Source organism: Myxine glutinosa, chromosome 5 (assembly GCF_964187855.1).
Source record: "Myxine glutinosa chromosome 5, kmMyxGlut1.1, whole genome shotgun sequence".
Classification (NCBI taxonomy): domain Eukaryota; kingdom Metazoa; phylum Chordata; class Myxini; order Myxiniformes; family Myxinidae; genus Myxine; species Myxine glutinosa.
The window spans coordinates 106,259,530-106,278,564 of record NC_136265.1 but is presented as its reverse complement, the minus strand read 5'-3'; the positions used below and the strand labels follow the sequence as shown (position 1 = coordinate 106,278,564).

Sequence of the window (19,035 nt, the reverse complement as noted above, 5' to 3'; positions counted from 1 at the left end):
AATATTTCGTTTGAAGAAGAAGAAACTCTACATTATTATCTTCTCCAGCCATGTGACTTTTCAGTACATCTATTAATTACGTGCTGTTTGAACTCAGTGGCATCCTGTCTATTAATTACGTACTATCGGAATATACCTTTCAACCCTTTGGACTGCGAAGACCGCTTAGACCTTTGAAGAACCTTTAAGAGCCCCAAGACCCTGAAGACTACCATGACCCCAAAGACCCCGATTTTGTCTGCCTATGTACAAGGAAATGGATGAAAGGGGACCAAAAAACAACAACCACGGTCCCCGAAAAGGCCAACCCCCGCTTTGCGGGGAAAAATGGCCTCTAAACGGTGGTTATGTACAAGGAAATGCGTCCAAACTCGTTTGGTGACGCTTCACCATGCAGGAAGGCAACAACCCAAAACACACACAGCCAACGCAACCAAGGAGTTCATCAGGTGGAGGAGGGAGGTGGAAGTGGAAAAAGTAAAATCCACAATTACAGCAACCCTCACTACAAATCTACAATGACCTCCAACAGACATCTTCATAAGATTGTTACAAAATTGCCACCTACAATGTAGATCTGCGTGCAGACTCGCGCACACACATTACAATAGGCCCTCGCGTTGCTCAGGAAGGGCCAGGCCAATAATACAAGGGACATTATCAAAATGTACGAATCATCATTCCATTAACATCAGAGCAAATCTCCATTTTATAAAACAAATCGTACATCCGCCTCAAAATAATCAAGCTCAGTCACCTGCAAGGACGCTTTGTTTATTTTTACACGTTAAATGCAGCTCGCTCCTCGCTAGAAACGATCTAAATCAAGGCGAGGCCCGGACACATAAATCTAGATGTGAAACTTAATTGTTAAATTACTCGTGTACACAACGGCCTTACATTTGCCAATACTGTATACACAAAACAAAATGGCGTTGAGAAGTTGGGGACAGGAAACTTAAAGCTTATAATTCTCACGCTGTTATTCAATAACAAATACACGCGTTCGTCTAAAAAAAACAAAAAAACAAAAAAATAAACAATAAAAACATTCTTTTGACTCCAACGCCACCACAAACTTTCATGATTGTAGTACTTCTCCTGCCATCTTTAAATGTAAGTACACTTGGAAATTCCCTTTGACCAACTCATGCTGATGCTTCCGCAAGAGCTGAAAATTACACACAATCTATAAAATCTTCTTTCAAAAGCGAAAAACCCATCTCGTCCAATCAGGAATACCAGGTTTCTCCAAAGCTCTCAATTGGTCATCCTGACGGCCTCCCTCAGGCCGCTCACGCAGGCGGCAGTTGCCGAGGCCGGAAGCCATGGGACGGTTGCCTGGAACGCACGACAACCACGTGAAGCTATGGGGGTAGTAGGTGCGACAATGCAGGGTATGCATGGGGCGGCAACGTCATATGGAACAGTTGCGTGAACCAGGAAGTACGAGAGGAACATTCTGGATATCCAACATTAAAAGTAATCCAACTTCCGGCCATATAGACCTCAGCGAAATTTGTGTTTGGATCTAAACATCACGTGACCTCGAGCGCATGCGCTGTGCCATTCCTCAGAATGTCCTCTGGCACATGCATTCAAGAATAGTGACAAATTCCAACAAGTTTCTGCCCAGATGAAGAATTATTGATCAAATTACAACGTTTTCCGTGCAAATTAATGAATCGTGGAAACATAGCGAAGAAGAAGAGCACTCATTTGCATCTTCAGATGCAGAGGGACGGGTCGCCACTCCAACGCAGGATATTCGAATGTTGCATTCTTCCCAGTGAGCCGATACTCATTTCGCAGACTTTGGAAGGATGACAGGCTGAGTCAACCCACCTGGTGGTAATTTAATGGTATGACAGGGGCTCAAACTTGGGACACTAAAATCTCAAGGCTGCCACCTTAACCGTTAAGCCAACACCAGGCTTTAGGTTGTAGTAAAAGGGCCAATTATTCCAACCGACACAGCAAAAGTAATACTAAAGTAATATAATATGTTGTTGTTGTTGTTGTTGTTCTTCTTCTTCTTCTTCTTCTTCTTCTTCTTCAACAAACACTATTATCCCACATTGTGGGGTCACCGGGGGAAGCTTGGCCCAAGTCTTTCTCGAACCGGCCTGGCCAGGCCTGACGTTCGATTAGTTAGGGCAGGAATTTGGAATTTGGTCATGGTGCCGGCAATCCTCGCCTACTGTTTGCGAAGGACGCCATGTAATCTTTAACGTCCACCAACCCATGCTGGCAGACGGGACTCCCCGTTTAACGTCCATCCGAGGGACGGCACACACATCGATGAATCACCCTGCCTGTGAAACACCAAACTGACAGTTTGTAGATGGGTCGGGATTCGAACTCAGGCGAGACAGCTTAGAGGCGAGTGAGTGTACGTACCTCTGGGCCATCCTGTCGGCCCAAAGCAATGCAAAATATTTTTCGAAAAAAGTCAAGAGAATGAAACGAAGGATGAAATTGAATTTAAATAAACGTTCGTTTAAGCTCTCACCTCTCCTGCAAAAAAGAGACGTCCTTCAAGTGGCTGTGCCAGGGATACAGATACCTGGGGATCTGCTCCTGGACGCAGGGCACAGCCCACGGCACCACCCCAGCACTCGCCGCCCCACCGTGTCACGTAACCGCGAGTTGGTGGAGGCACCTATAATGATGGTGGAGTCAGGGGGCAGGGTCGAGAATATCCATCGTAACATCATTTTGGGATAGGGAAGTTTCTCGATCAAGAAACGCTTTTCAAGTTGCACTTCCTTATTGTTGGTTCTGAAAATCCGTTAAAGCATCGCTTCGAACGCACGTGATCCCTCCTTTTAAAACGGACGGATCATTATAACAATAAAAGTTCATAACCGCGTGTGGATATCTCAATGCACTCTGTCACGAGTTCTTGGGAAAATGAAAAAAACCCAAAATCTTGATTCCCACTCTTCTAATGTTTTCATTTAAATTTTTATTTTTAATCAGCATTTGGAATTTTAACCTCAATACAGCACCAGTACGCACACCTTGTGTGGAGGGAATTTAGAGTTTAGAAAAAGAGAGCCAGCTACCGTGTGTGACCACTCCTTTTTGCATCGTGATGATGATTATGGCTGGCAAAGCCGTTTCTTGGCTATTGGGCACAATCCTGGTCAGGGCATCACTCATAGGCAGAGTCAGGGCTATTTGAAGATCAAATAGCTGCATGGTGAAATATGTTGAAAAAGTCAAAACTTTACATGGGGTGTCCTTACTTTTTCACGTAACTGGATATATATATCCTCGAAAACCTTGAAAAACCTTCCAAATACTGATATATATCAGTATTTGGAAGGTTTTTCGAGGTTTGTATGTGGGGGGTGCTGGGGAAGATTTGTGTGTGGTGGGGTGCTGGGGAAGATTTGTGTGTGGGGGGGTGCTGGGGAAGATTTGTGTGTGGGGGGGTGCTAGGGAAGATTTGTGTGTGGGGGGGTGCTGGGGAAGATTTGTGTGTGGGAAGGTGCTGGGGAAGATTTGTGTGTGGGGGGGTGTGGGGGAAGATTTGTGTGTGTGGGGGGGTGGGGGGGGGAGGAGGGGTGCGGGGGAAGATTTGTGTGTGGGGGGTGCTGGGGAAGATTTGTGTGGGGGGGGGGGGTGCTGGGGAAGATTTGTGCGTGGGGGGGGGGTGCGGGGGAAGATTTGTGTGCGGGGGGTGGGGGGGGGGAGGTGTTGGGGAAGGTTTGTTTCTGCGGAGCGCGGGGGAAAGGTCGTGTGCGTGGGTAGTGGGGGAAGGTTTGAATGTGTGGAGTGCTGTTACGTGCTCCTCCCCGACCCCATAGTCACGGTGTACCTCCGAGCCCCGAGAGGAGTCACGATAGAAAAATGTGTTATTCTGTATGTCAAAGATCAATGGGGAAGCCACACCAATTGTTACTCACAAACAAATATTGTATTAAGATGACACAAGAATAACAGTACAACAATAATAGTAATCAAAAGTACAACCAATATATCCTATGATGGTACCATTAGTTTCGTAATATATAACTCACTGTGCTCCAAGTGAGTGAAACAAGAACATTCCCAATGTCTCTTTCCCGGCTTCAAACCCAAGTTGAACCTCGATCGTCAGAACGATGTCCAATCGACCAGAATCCCGTTCGGATTACAGTCACAGTCACGCGGCCAAAGCTGCGTAAAGGTGCCCTCAAGGTGACTGGGAAATCACACCCTCGGGTATGGGCGTTTCACGGCTCACAGTCGGCAACACGCAGATTTTCCACTCAAAAGCCAAGTCAGAGACACACACACACACACACACACACACACACACACACACACACACACACACACACACACACACACACACACACACACACACACACACACACACACACACACACACACACACACACACACACACACACACACACACACACACACACACACACACACACACACCAGATCGACGTCTGAATGCGGTGAAGATGGTCGAAGCGAGATGAAACCTTGAGCGAAGCGCAAGTCCTGCGCGAGTCAAAATGGCCGACGGCCCGCTCTAGTGGCATAACGGCACGACGATGACGACGATGATTCTCTTCAGAATCCACCGCAAAACCTGTCACGCAGGTTGATCTGTCACAGCGATAACAACTCTGTCGCAGGAATCCCTTTCCTGGGAAATCCAAAGCTCACTCGTGACTCTCGTTCGTCAACGTTCGCTCAGACCTCAAAGCAGCTCGGCCTTCTTGTCGAACTCCACTCGCTCCGCCTTCTTTTTTTCTTCTTCCTCTTCGTCGCCCGGTTCCCGATCTGGTTTCCGGTTTCTTTTAACTCTAACTTTTTTACCGTCTGGAAACAGTAACCTCTATCTCCCTTAAACGACAACAATAATAGTACATGGAATCAAAAATATTTACAGTGGATGAAAACCACCACAACGGAAGTGACGAATCCGTAACAGTGCTGTGGAAATTTTTTGAGGGCGAGGTGAGGCGGAAACATTTAGGGGATGTAGTTAAGGGGCATCATTGAGAGGGTACGGCGAGGAGGGAGGCAGAAAAGGGGGCGGGTGGGACATGAAACTTTCACAGAGTGAGGGGGAGTGGAGGCTTTTCCCGATTTCATAATCCCAACTTGGTGGAGCGGGTAAAACCTCGGTGGTGGAGCGGGTAAAACCTCGTCGTGCTGCCCTCACTGGCATGGGTTTGATGGTCAAAGCTTCGACGATGGTCAAAGTTCATCATTCCCAATGCCAAATGAGATCTAGATGTACAAAAGACAAGCTTGCCGGCCCGACCACGTTTTTAACACTACAAGACAGATGACAGGAAACGCCATTTAAATGAAAGTGATGGTAAAAGCAGGAACATGAACCAGAGTTGTGACGACATGATCAACTTAAAGTAATCCAAGTGCACCTTGCCAGGAAACGCTTCCCTGAGAGCTTGCACGCACAGCCCCACAGCTTGTCCATCCGACAAGGGGTCCAAGGCACAGCAGGCCGCACCGCTCACTTCACCGACGAGCACAGTCCCACCCTGTACACGTCACATCATCATCGGATCACTCAAACATACAACAAACTGCTATCCGCATCATGAGAATGCCCGACCTGTTTGCTTTATCAGCAGCAAGCGGCACGAAGGTGTGTACATCCTGCTTCATTTTTGACATTTTTTCGAGTTTTGGGTTTCCTTAACCCATAGGCCGAAGCAATAGAACGAGTTGGTCTGCACCGTCACAATAACACTCTGACGGTCAATTCTGTCTGGAGGCCGTTTTGAAAGGAAATTGCAAATGGTTACCAATTCAATGACTTGTTTGAAATTTAAAATATTCAATATGTAAACAACTTCAGTCAATGACTCAAAGCGTCGGCACATTCGGTTTATAATCATGTACAGCAGTCTCGTTTCAGGTAACGGTTGAAACTGCACGTACACAGCAGCTTTGTACCAATGTATTCGAAACAAGCACACTTTGAAAACTGCATCCTTGTTTTGATACGCTTTTTCCTTTTTTATACATTTAAAAGGAAAATTACTTGACGTCACCAGCCCCCACTCCCCTCCAAGCCTCACCTCAGGGTAGGGATCGAAGAAACGTGAGAACAGGCCACGTGGCTGGCCCGACGGTTGCAGCCTCCATAACCACTGACCTCCCAATTTCCTGTTCTGCTCCGACACTCGTTCACCCTTCTTTGCACCGCCACAGAACACCTCATCACCTTCTCCCACACCTTTCAAGACCTTTGGGAGCGCTCTTTCATCCCCCATATCAAGCTCTCCTTCAATATCCTGCATTTGCCCCTTATCTGATTTTCGGTCACCCTGCTCCGACACGCCAGAGTCTTTTCTGCCCACGACCTTTCTCCAAAACTTCCAAGGGAACTCCAGAACCACCTGGATAAGAATAAAACGAAAAAGAACACATAAATGAAATATATACAGTGGAGACTATTAAACATTTAACACAATACAAACGGGAAAGCATCCCAAAATGCAAAGCACGTCCACATCTGCTTTGTACACTAACTCAACTTGACAAAAACAACAGCCAACAAGAAAGAGCAATCAGAGATTGCAGACCCTCGCCAGGATGTGTTTTCAGTGGTTTTTAAGGCTTTTGTGTTAAAACAAATATGGCGGCCAAACCAGGTAACTGATGACATTATTTTTTCTCCACCAATTTATCCCAAGATTATGCTCAAGAAATTTCATCTTGATCGGATGAAGTTTTATACTTGTCGAATTATGATGTCATAATGGAGGCACCTATGACATCATTAACAGATGTTATTCCACATGGAGAGTTCTTTAAAATGAGCCATGTCTCAATTTTTATGCACGGCATTTTCGGAGATATGGAGGTGCAATTTTTTTCGGTTTTTTTTCAAGATGGTGCCCGTACCACGTGACCTATGGCGTCATAATTATCCTTAACATTTCCTACAGGAGGCAGCGCACCGATGGTGAAAATTTTCTGGCAATCAGACCAACGGTTGCCGAGAAAAATCATGTTCATTCTGTGCGGACAAACAAACAGACAAACAGACTCAAATGCAATACCCTCGCCTCTGGCGTGGGTAAAAATAAATTAAAAAGGCAAATTTATGAGTGTTTTCCACATTCTCACAACAAAGGTTTGTTGAAAATTTGATGACAAAAGCTCAAATAGTAAATACGTTGTGGCCTGGATAGACTCACTGAAGCTGAATAGTAAATAGATAAAGAAACACGGAAGTGATGAAAAAAACCCAGCCGTGTCGTGCTCCGCAGCAGCGGCCCGATTAATAAGGGCGATTTGTACTGGCCGTGTCATGCTCCGCAGCAGCGGCCCGATCAATAAGTGCCATTTGTACCGGCCGTGTCATGCTCCGCAGCAGCGGTCCAATTATTAAGGGCGATTTGTACTGGCAGTGTCATGCTCCGCAGCAGCGGCCCGATCAATAAGTGCCATTTGTACCGGCCGTGTCATGCTCCGCAGCAGTGGCCCAATTAATAAGGGCGATTTGTACTGGCCGTGTCGTGCTCTGCAGCAGTGGCCCGATCAATAAGTGCCATTTGTACCGGCCGTGTCATGCTCCGCAGCAGTGGCCCGATTAATAAGGGCGATTTGTACTGGCCGTGTCGTGCTCTGCAGCAGCGGCCCGATCAATAAGTGCCATTTGTACCGGCCGTGTCATGCTCCGCAGCAGTGGCCCAATTAATAAGGGCGATTTGTACTGGCCGTGTCATGCTCCGCAGCAGCGGCCCGATTAATAAGTGCCATTTGTACTGGCCGTGTCGTGCTCCGCAGCAGCGGCCCGATTAATAAGGGCGATTTGTACTGGCCGTGTCGTGCTCCGCAGCAGCGGCCCGATTAATAAGGGCGATTTGTACTGGCCGTGTCATGCTCCGCAGCAGCGGCCCAATTAATAAGGGCGATTTGTACTGGCCGTGTCGTGCTCCGCAGCAGCGGCCCGATTAATAAGGGCGATTTGTACTGGCCGTGACATGCTCCGCAGCAGTGGCCCGATTAATAAGGGCGATTTGTACTGGCCGTGACATGCTCCGCAGCAGCGGCCCGATTAATAAGGGTGATTTGTACTGGCCGTGACATGCTCCGCAGCAGCGGCCCGATTAATAAGGGCGATTTGTACTGGCCGTGACATGCTCCGCAGCAGCGGCCCGATTAATAAGGGCGATTTGTACTGGCCGTGTCGTGCTCCGCAGCAGCGGCCCGATTAATAAGGGCGATTTGTACTGGCCGTGACATGCTCCGCAGCAGTGGCCCGATTAATAAGGGCGATTTGTACTGGCCGTGTCGTGCTCCGCAGCAGTGGCCCGATTAATAAGGGCGATTTGTACTGGCCGTGTCGTGCTCTGCAGCAGCGGTCCAATTATTAAGGGCGATTTCTACCAGCCGTGTCATGCCATGAGCACGAATAATAAAGGGCGATTTGTACTTACCAGGACTTTGCCCTTTTGAAACAATATTGTTTGTGTTCTCCATATTCTCATAATAAATGTTTGTTGAAAAATTCATCAAAAAGCTCAAAATGATTTTTTTAAACTATGATGGATGCACGGAGAACAACCCAAAAACATAATGCCTCCGACGATATCATCATGGAGGAATAAAAAGGTTATGGCCTGGACAGACAAACAGAAGTGATTGCAAAATCCCTTCTCGCACCCTGTGGGCGGACGGCGTAAAATGTCCATACAAGGATACACAGAAACAGGACGCCGCTCTTCCCATCAAGCCAGCATCACCTCCATATTTCCAACAACACCGACACACAACACCATCCATGAGCTGTTTTTTCATTTTCTGAACGACACATTCCCACATGACACATATACACACATTCCCACATGACACATATACACACATTCCCACATATACACACACACACACACACACACACACACACACACACACACACACACACACACACACACACACACACACACACACACACACACACACACACACACACACACACACACACACGACAATTGGATGTCCACCTACGTACATCCCAACTCCATCACACCTGGCTAATCTCAATGTACGCACCGCTCGGGTCAGTATCCCTATATCCCTCTATCTCTATGGACATTACTTAAAAAGTACTTATCCAAATCCAGTTTGAACCTGAACAACTGTTCCTGCTGCTACCAGCTACTCTGTTAATCCGGAAAATATATTTAATCCGGATTCAGGTGGGAACATGAACAACCCAACCTGACGATGCAAAATGCCGAAGTGACAGAAAAAAAAGAAAATGAAAATGAACAAAAACATCAGAACGACAACAAAATACTCACTTTCTCCAAACGCCCTTCGACTATATCCTCCAAGGCTGACTGTTTAAAAGCAGGAAGAGCAGGCTTGAACTGCAGGCCTCCAGCCTTCAGCACAGATGTAGGCACAGTCACAAGCACCTGGAGAAACATCGAGTGAGAAGGATGAGAAAAAGGAAAAAAACATTTTTTTTAACCTTGCATTCTGAGGTTTTTCGAAGTTAAGTAAATTTTCACAATTGTGTTTTTGTCGAAACTGTATCTATCGTTCGGTGTGTGGTCCTATAGTGTCTTTAGTAAGATTCTCGGTGTTAATTTTTCTTACATGTATACAAAATCGTCGGTTAATTAGTGTCGCGTATTTTGAGGCCTAGTAGGCTACCGTGTCCGACCTTAACTTTGTTTTTCTCTCAGCGGTCCGTCGATTGCGCTGCAATTACTTTCGTTCTCTGTTTTTGTCCCAGTCTTTCACCCCATACTTCCTTGTTTAAAATCTCCACTCAAAAAAAGAAAAACCTAATTTTTTTTTCCCTTCTCTGTTCTTATTCGTTTATTCGTTGTTCTTATTTGTTCATTCGTTCTTCGATCACGTGTTTCACCCCCATTTCCATTTTCCATTTTCCCAGATAGTTTTCACTGCTCAATTTAAAAATGTTTAAACTTTCCCCTGAAGAACTGTATTCTGTCATATATTATAACACCTTTTTCTTCTTCTTCTATAAAAGGATGCTTTCGATTTTCTCACCAAATCTATTCATTCCAAAAAAAAATTCCATCTCTTACAGTTCCTCTTTTCTACATTCCCGAAACTCTCCTGCACTCCACCCCTCCTTCAGCGTCCTCAAACGTATTTTTGACTCGAAGGTCACAAGAAACTCATTTTGCAACAAATGTTCGTTTCCCATTAATCGTACACTTTCTAAAATCCAATCTCACCCCTCCCCTCCAAATCTTCCCCATCACCCCTTCCCTCCAAAACTTCCCCATCACCGCTCCCCTCCAAAACTTCCCCATTACCCCTCCCCTCCAAATCTTCCCCATCACCCATCTCTTTCAAATATTCCCCCTTGCCCCTCCCCTCCAAATCTTCCCGATCACCCATCCCTTTCAAATCTTCCCCCTTGCCCCTCCCCTCCAAATCTTCCCCATCACTCGTTCCCTTCAAAACTTCCCAATCACCCCTTCCCTTCAAAACTTCCCAATCACCCCTTCGCTTCAAAACTTCCCCATCACCCCTCCCCTCCAAAACTTCCCCATCACCCCTCCCCTCCAAATCTACCCCCTTGCCCCTCCCCTCCAAATCTTCCCCATCACCCATCCCTTTCAAATCTCCCCCCTTGCCCCTTCCCTCCTAAACTCCCCCCACACGCCTCCCGTCCGAGACTCTCCCTCGCTCCTCCCCTCCTAGACTCCCCTCTCACCCCTCCTCCTCAAAGCGTCCTCCCCGCTTCTTCCCCCTTCCAACTTTCACCTTCATCTCCCCCAACCTTCTGCCTCGCTCTTCCCCTCCTCAAACACCTCACTGCCTCACCCAATCACCATCAAACCTTTTGTCCGCCCCATTCTTCCCTTTCTCCAAGCTATTCTGAAATCTCTGACACACCTTCAACAGCTCTCCCTACCACTTCCTCCTCTTCCACATCTTACCCTACCCCTCCCGCCCCCCCGTTCTGTATCCGATGCCCCCCCCCCCTTCCTCTTCATTAACGGTATGGACCTCAAACACCTGGGGCCTTCGCTCAAACTTGACTGATCTCTCCATACAGGTTGCTTCTGACAAACCAGATGTGATCTGCTTAACAGAAACTTTCCTGTTTCATGATGTCTGATTCCTTGGTATGTCTCCCAGGTTACTCCCTCCTCTGGTATGATAGACCTGAGCCTCGTCCTGGAGGTGGGGTTGCTATCTTTATAAAAAAAACTTCCGCACTCGCCCTGCGCTTCCCTCTCTCCACCTCACCCCCAGGAATACCTTTGGCTACGGCTTCCCCTTCGCTCCCACCTTTTGTTCATATGTGTGTTGTACCGTCCACCAAACAGTGATGACTCCATCTACATCTCGCTGTCTGATAATATGGACCAACTTCTATCGACCCATCCCAACTCTCTCTTCCTCATATGTGGTGATTTCAATTGTCACCATGCCAGTTGGCTGGGTGTGGGTACCTCTCTCACCTGCCGTGGCTCTTCAGCAAACGACTTCTGCGACTCACTGGGACTGACAATCTGTCAATTTCCCGACCCAGATCTCAGTCAACGGATCATCTTCTCTTCTGGACTTGGTTATGACTAACTTCCCTGAAAATGTCTGCTGCTCTTCTTCTGCTCCAATCGGCTCATGTGCTTGTTAAAGTGGACATCTCTCTGACCATTCTCAGAGAGCCTCCTCAGTGTCGACGAGTCTGGCATTTCACTCAAGCCAACTGGCACGGTCTTCAAGCAGCCATCAATAATCTCTGGACTGGTCTCCCATCTCTACCGCCTCTGACATCAACTCATCCTGGGAATTCTTCCAAAGTAAATTGCTCTCTCTCTCATGCACAGATTTATCCCATCTCGTCTTCAGTTGTCATACCCTTCCTCCCGTCCATGGTACACGGAATCTTGTGGTGAGGCTGTTGCCCAGAAACAACGCTTTCGTCTCCTGGAAAGCAAATCCAATGGAAGGAAATCTCATTTCCTTTCACAAAGCCCGAAACAAGTGTGTGTCCACCCTCAGGAGAGCCAAGAAACAATATCTCTCCGTTCTCAAGACCGAACTCTCTTATCTGTCTCCCTATTCCAAATCCTGGTGGCGTCTGGTCAAATCTGTTTCTGGTGTTTGTTCCCTCTCCATTCCCTCCCTCACCTCAAACGGCTACATGGCTGACTCCGCACATGAAAAAGCTGAATGCCTCAACTCTGTGTTTGCCTCTAAATCTTGTGTCCCAATCCCATCCCTCTCTGTACCCACCGTACCCAATCGTACCCAGCTGCTCCTGGACTCTGTGTCCCTTCCTCCTGACAAGGTGGAAAAGTTTCTGTCAACCCTAGACTCTGATTCTGCAACTGGACCTGACGGCATCAGCCCACGGGTCCTAAAATCCTGTTCTTCCGCTCTTTCACTCCCTCTCTGTTCTCTTCACCCTCTCTTTTGCTCAACATCATCTGCCATCTGCTTGGAAATCAGCCAACATCACCGCTTTGCACAAAAAAGGTGCAAAAACAGATCCTAGCAACTACAGACCAATCAGCCTTCTCCCAATTATCAGCAAAGTCATGGAATCCATCATTGCTTCGGATATGAAATCTTTCCTCTTCTCCAATGGCTTGATCTCTGATCATCAATTTGGTTTCAGACCTCGTCACTCCACTCTGGACATGCTGCTTCTGCTTTCTCAACAATGGATGGAGGTCCTCAATGCCAAACAGGAAATTAGAGCTGTCTCCCTTGACATATCACGTGCCTTCGATACGGTCTGGCACCCCGCTCTGCTCACCAAACTCTCCTCCTTTGGTATCCATGGAAATCTCTACGCATGGCTGGCGGACTTCCTCTCTAGTCGTAGTCAACGTGTGGCCCTGAATGGGTTTCTCTCATCTCCTCTTCCTGTTCAGGCTGGAGTTCCCCAAGGCAGTGTTCTGGGCCCTGTGCTTTTTCTGGTCTTCATCAATGATCTCTCCGACTCTCTTGAAAATCCTCTCTATCTCTTTGCTGATGACTCTACTCTCTGTTGCCCCATTCTTCATCCCTCAGATCGGCAGTCTGCAGCCTCCTCACTCTCTGCAGACCTGGACAAAATCACAGACTGGGCAAACAAGTGGAACATGTCTTTGAATCCTGACAAATCTCACACTCTTACGATGTCTCTCCGAAAAGACCGACTGGACAACCCTCCCATCCACTTTCTGAATAATCCTCTCCAAGAAGTTCTGTCACTCAAGCTTTTGGGTCTCACTATCTGCCATGATCTTTCCTGGGAAAACCACATTTCAAATCTGGCCTCCAAAGCCAGTCGCCGACTGGGCATCCTCCGTCGTGCAAAGTCCTTCCTTGGCACACCTGAGCTCCTCACCACATACAAGGCTTTCATCCACAGCTCAATGGAATACTGCTCTCCCCTCTGGGCTGATGCGCCTGCCTCACACCTAGCTCGTCCTCACGCTGTTGAAACCAAAGCGTTCAGAATCATTGGAATCTCCCGCGATGAAGCCAACTCCAAGGGCCTTTCACTCGCTCACCGCAGGCAGGTTGGTGGTCTTTCCGTCTTCTACTGACTCCTCTCTAGCCTTGCCCCCCCAGCTCTCTCTGGGCTCTGTCCCCCAAATATTCCTACAGGTCGCACAAGATCTGCCTGCAACCCTCTTATGGTTAAACTGCGAAAATCAAGACTCTCTGCTCACCTTCACTCCTTCATTCCTCTTTTCTCCCACCTCTGGAACAAACTCCCTCACTCTCTTCAATCCCACTCCACCCTCCAGGTCTTTAAAAGAGCTGTTCACCACCATCTCTTATCTTCCCCAATCCAAAACTTTGATCTTTTCTACCCCAACTAATTTCACCCCAAATCCACGTTTTTGAAATACCAACCTCTGTCCTGGAAGTCCTTGTGTTTTATACTTCTCCCACCCCCCCCCCCCCCTTCCCACGCCTCCTTCCCCCAAGCCCTCTCCCTCCCACACATCTCCCTACTCTCAAATGTTTTGTTTGTGTGCTTCCCCTTCTCTCCCCATCTTGTTTTCCGCTCCCTCTTTTTATATATTTTGTTTGTCTGTTTCATTTGTTTGTGAAATAAATGTTAGCTCTTTCACGAGCCTCGATTCTGTATGCAAAAAAAAGAAGGAAAAAAAAAAAACAAAAAACAAAAAACGTTTGGGTTTCAGACACGAGCAGGAAGTTCCAAACTGGTATTAATTTTAGCTCGCTCTATATTTGATCCTCCAGATCACACTGTGGGTTCAGACGAGTGGAAGCAAAATGCACAACAGTATAAATAAATCACATGTCACTCGGTAGAGCGCATACCTCCACCAGGTTGAACAGTTTATGGTTTATATCCCACTGATAGGCCGGATCTGGATCCCGATAATCACCAAAATCAAATCAGTCCATCCTTATCACACAACCCACCTGTCCACCAAGTTTCGTCCTTGTCACACACCCCACCAAGTTTCATCCTTGTCACACACCCCACCTGTCCACCAAGTTTCGTCCTTGTCACAAACCCCACCTGTCTACCAAGTTTCGTCCTCGTCACAAACCCCACCTGTCCACCAAGTTTCATCCTCGTCACACACCCTACCTATCCACGAAGTCCGATTATATCCATAACTTTGAGATATCCTGCTCACGGACAAACAAAGACAAACAAGAGTGAAAACGCAACCTTCGTCCACCTTCGGTAAAAATGTCTGTGCTCTGAGTATGCAAATGAGTAAATATGACAAGCTCGTTTGATTCGCTTCCAAAATATTTACGAGGACTTGATCATCTTTTAATGATTATTAACCCAAAACCATTTGGTACTTTGATCATCACCGAATCAAAGGTGAGAAATAATGACGTCTCTTTTTAAACGGACTGGCATCAAAAGGTCTGGTAATGGATACCAGGCCTGCTTTGCGGAAATCAATAGATTCCATTGCTACTTCCAGCGCAACAACAAAAGGAAGGAATGCAATCCATTAAAATCCAAAGGAGGGGGTGGGGGAGCAGGTAATAAAACCTTGTCTGCCGTATAGGTGCATCCTTTTGCGGTCTGAACTTGGACCTTCTCTTGGGAATAATCAATCATCGTCACCTGAAACAAATTGGGAAGGCACAGGATTAAGAGGAGAAACGTGTAGAGGATGGAAGTCGGAAAAGGTTGCGATCCATGTCCGGCTTGCCTCGGTATCCTTGTGCACTTCCAGTGGACTACTCAGGGCCAGGGTCAGCGCTCCCAATCCAGGTACCAGGCAAACAGAGGGGCCACGAGGAGGCGACTGCGCCAGAATGGCATCACAGGCAAACGCGGACACCTGCACAAAAGGGGATATTATACACTGCCGGTACATGGTGTTACTAACGCACAATAAAAAGGTCATGTTCAGCATCACCATTAGCAGGTGTTCAAACGTAGTGTAAAGGGTGTCCATCAAGTCCTTGTGCAACTTTGAACTTTTACAACTTCTGATGTACGCATCATACAAACTGTAAATGGCGGATGAAAGCATAATCCATAAACCTTTAATGCACTTCAGATCAATTCTTTGCGATTCATAACATAACCGCCATGTGCCGTGATACATTTTTCAATCCGGCTTTCTAATTCCACAAAAATATTGTCCAGGTGCTGCTGAGTGACGTCATGAATTGCATTCGTGTTTCAGGCTTCAGCTTCCTCCAAAGAATCATGGAGTTTTGATGAATAAACAGGATTTTTTACATGGCCCCAAAAAAAGGAAGTCCAATAGGGCAGGGGAACGAGGAACGAGCCACGTCTACCGATCCACTTCTCTGGGAAGACAACATCCAAACATTCTTGCACACCGGAAGCAAAGTGGCAAGGAGCACCATCTTACCTGAAGGTGCTGTCTAAATGATTCCATCGACGTCGTTCAGGGATGAAGAAATTCTGTAACATCACCCGTCAATGTTCAACGTTCAGTGTTACTCCTTCAAAAAAGATGGATACGACCAATAGTGCCTCGCTCCCTGAGAGCGCACCAGGCATTAACTTTTGGGGAGTCTCATGTATGGCCGATTTCCATAGGTTTTCCCATCCCCAAATGCAACAATTGCGACGGATGACTTTTCCTGAAACGTGGAATGTTGCCTCATCAAGAAACCCAGAGGGATTGAGGACTTTTGATTTGAAGAGTTGACAAAAATCGAACCTTGAATCGTAATGTTGCGGGTATGGAAAAGACCCCGGGGAGTTACATCCAACACACAAAAGAACCCTGGAGTTTAGACATTTCCATAGTGATCGTTTAGTTAGGTTACCCATCCTCGTATCAGGGGGAAGGGAGATGTGTTGTGCACAGTTATATTACGTTTTCTCTTCCAAGAGGTCGTGGTTGCTTGGGGTACCCATGTTTTTCAGTACCAATGGGTAGGTCATACAAAACAAGTTTGGTCCCTCACCGCTCACCCTCCCTCCCTCAACTCAGAGGATGGGGAGACATGTCTTAGTTAGGGTGTGTATTAATATTTGTGTTGCTTTGTGGGTTCCATTTTCAAAAACTAGTACTTCCGTCTAAGAAAACAACCCCCCCAAAAAACCGTGGTAAGTGAATAAACCATCACACGAAAGTTCAGGTTCACACTTCTGTGTCAGGCCTGTTATAGAACATCAAATCACAAAACAACCAAGACTTGGAAGAGAAACAAGCGTTACGCCTCGGTCCCCCATCGGGGAAGTGATCCGAGTTGACAAAGTGGAAGACACAGAAAACATGCTATGATATGATATTTCGCTCACAAGGTTCAGACATACATGGAGGCGGCCATCTTGGATTTTGACGTGGCGACCCAATTTTCAATAGCCTTCTTCCTTATGCCGAGATACACCCACACACCAGATTAGAAGTTGGTACTTCGCTTATTTTTCGAGATATTTCGCTCACAAGGTTCAGACATATATATGGTGGCGGCCATCTTGGATTTTGACATGGCGACCCAATTTTCAATGGCGTTCTTCCGTGTGCCTAGATACACCCACACACCAGATTAGAAGTTGGTACTTCGCTTATTTTTCAAGATATTCATCTCAAGGTTCAGACATACATGGCGGCGGCCATCTTGGATTTTGACATGGCGACCCAATTTTCAATGGCGTTCTTCCGTGTGCCTAGATACACCCACACACCAGATTAGAAGTTGGTACTTCGCTTATTTTTCAAGATATTCATCTCAAGGTTCAGACATACATGGCGGCGGCCATCTTGGATTTTGACGTGGGTTGCACCCACACACCAAATTCGAATGCGGTCCTTCGCTTACGCACGCACGCACGGAGGGGAAAACCATAGTCCCCCTTTCGCTCCGCGGTGCGACGGGGGACAACAACGGCGTGAGCGTCGAGTGCATTCAAAAACTCATTTGATGAAGAAAACCTACATTCATATTGCCATGTACAAGGGAATACCGTGGTTCACAAAAACATCCGCAATCGGACATCACAATACCTGAGAGAGCGGTGCGCCCATCACCATCTCCAGTCGAGTGAGATGGGCAGCAAAGAGCGAGTCCCCGAGGGGAGGCAGAGGAAGTGGAGCCACGGCCTGGAGTCCACGGTGCAACTCCTGCAGCTTAGCTTAACAGAAGGGAAGCGTCAAACGAAAAATACCCGTGAAACAAACAAACTGGATTCTGAAACAAAAACTGAAATGGCCGAAGCACGTGGAACTGATGGTAAATGCGTGGTACACGCGTTAAACAAAATGCTTCAACTTTGAAATGCTCTTTTGCCTTTTTAAGGCGAATGTCCCGATTTTACAACTCTCTACACGGCAGGATGGAAAAATGCGAGAAGCGGAACAAATCAAAAGGAAGACTTCGATTTTGAGCCCTCCCCAACCCCATCATTGACCCTCAAGACGCATCGAGAGCACACACGAGCATTTACAGGGAGACACCCATTTTGAAGTCCAAAAGGAAGAAGATTCGTACAGTCAAAGTTTCTAAAAGACCTTCACACAATATCATTTTCTTGTTTCCCTATCTAAATTTTGTTTCCACACTTTGGGCAGGATTACGTAAAATCTACGTGACGTCATGGTACGACAACACGCGGTCATGCTGTTGATCAGGTGTTCTTGCGTAGGTAAATTGCTAAAATATCAATTCGGCCATACAGACTTAAATAAAATGATTTGGATTGCCGAATTACTTCCTGTAAACCACAATTCCACACACCTGCCATTTTATATTGGTGCTGGCCCCTTTTTATTTCGTGCACAGGTATCAAGACTCATGGAATAGCAGAAAGACGCTGAGCAATGGATCAATAAAACAGGGAAAAGCATAAAACAATGACATGTATGAAAACATCTGGACACACTTCCACCTTGGGCTTCTCTCTCCAAAAGCTCTGACAAGGTCGGAGACGAGGGACATTAAAATGAGCTCCTTCCGACCGATCATCTGTCCATATACGTTTGTGTACGTGATATGTCAAAAACCATTGAACATTTCGCTTTCATATTGCAGATTTCTATTCGTCATAACATTATCCCAACCCAGCCTGGTGTTGGCTTAGCGGTTTGGGTGCCGGCTTGGGATCCTAGGATCCTGGGACTTAGCGGTTAGGGTGCCGGCTTGGGATCCTAGGATCCTGGGGCTTAGCGGTTTGGGTGCCGGCTTGGGATCCTAGGATCCTGGGGCTTAGCGGTTTGGGTGCCGGCTTGGGATCCTAGGATCCTGGGGCTTAGCGGTTTGGGTGCCGGCTTGGGATCCTAGGATCCTGGGGCTTAGCGGTTAGGGTGCCGGCTTGGGATCCGAGGATCCTGGGGCTTAGCGGTTAGGGTGCCGGCTTGGGATCCTAGGATCCTGGGGCTTAGCGGTTTGGGTGCCGGCTTGGGATCCTAGGATCCTGGGTTTGAAACCCTGTCGATCACTGAATTTACACCAGGGGGGTTGACTCAGCCTGTCATCCTTCCGAGGTCGGCAAATTGAGCACCAGCTCACTGGTAATTCCCTGTGTGTCACAAGAGACGACTAACAGGGTTGGTGGCAGGAAGGGCATCCGGCCATAAAACATTGCTTCAAAAATGGGACCACGGTGCCCGAAAAAGGCCAACC

At 47.1% G+C, this 19,035-nt stretch overlaps 1 protein-coding gene across 4 annotated transcripts in view; it reads right to left on the bottom strand.

Annotated features, from left to right (window-relative positions):
* Positions 1–760: 760 nt before the first annotated feature.
* Positions 761–19,035, bottom strand: part of KDM1B (lysine demethylase 1B) — a 51,254-nt gene continuing 32,979 nt past the window's right edge. For all 4 annotated transcript variants that reach the window (XM_068116655.2, XM_078778478.1, XM_068116652.2 and 1 more), the window contains 8 exons: positions 17,421–17,548; positions 15,138–15,269; positions 14,975–15,049; positions 9,294–9,410; positions 6,060–6,380; positions 5,397–5,516; positions 2,513–2,662; positions 761–1,341 (listed from right to left, as the gene is read on the bottom strand). In XM_068116655.2, the coding sequence (XP_067972756.2) occupies positions 1,261–1,341; positions 2,513–2,662; positions 5,397–5,516; positions 6,060–6,380; positions 9,294–9,410; positions 14,975–15,049; positions 15,138–15,269; positions 17,421–17,548 (1,124 nt within the window). In that variant the 3' untranslated portion in view covers positions 761–1,260. The remainder of the gene's footprint in view (positions 1,342–2,512; positions 2,663–5,396; positions 5,517–6,059; positions 6,381–9,293; positions 9,411–14,974; positions 15,050–15,137; positions 15,270–17,420; positions 17,549–19,035) is intronic.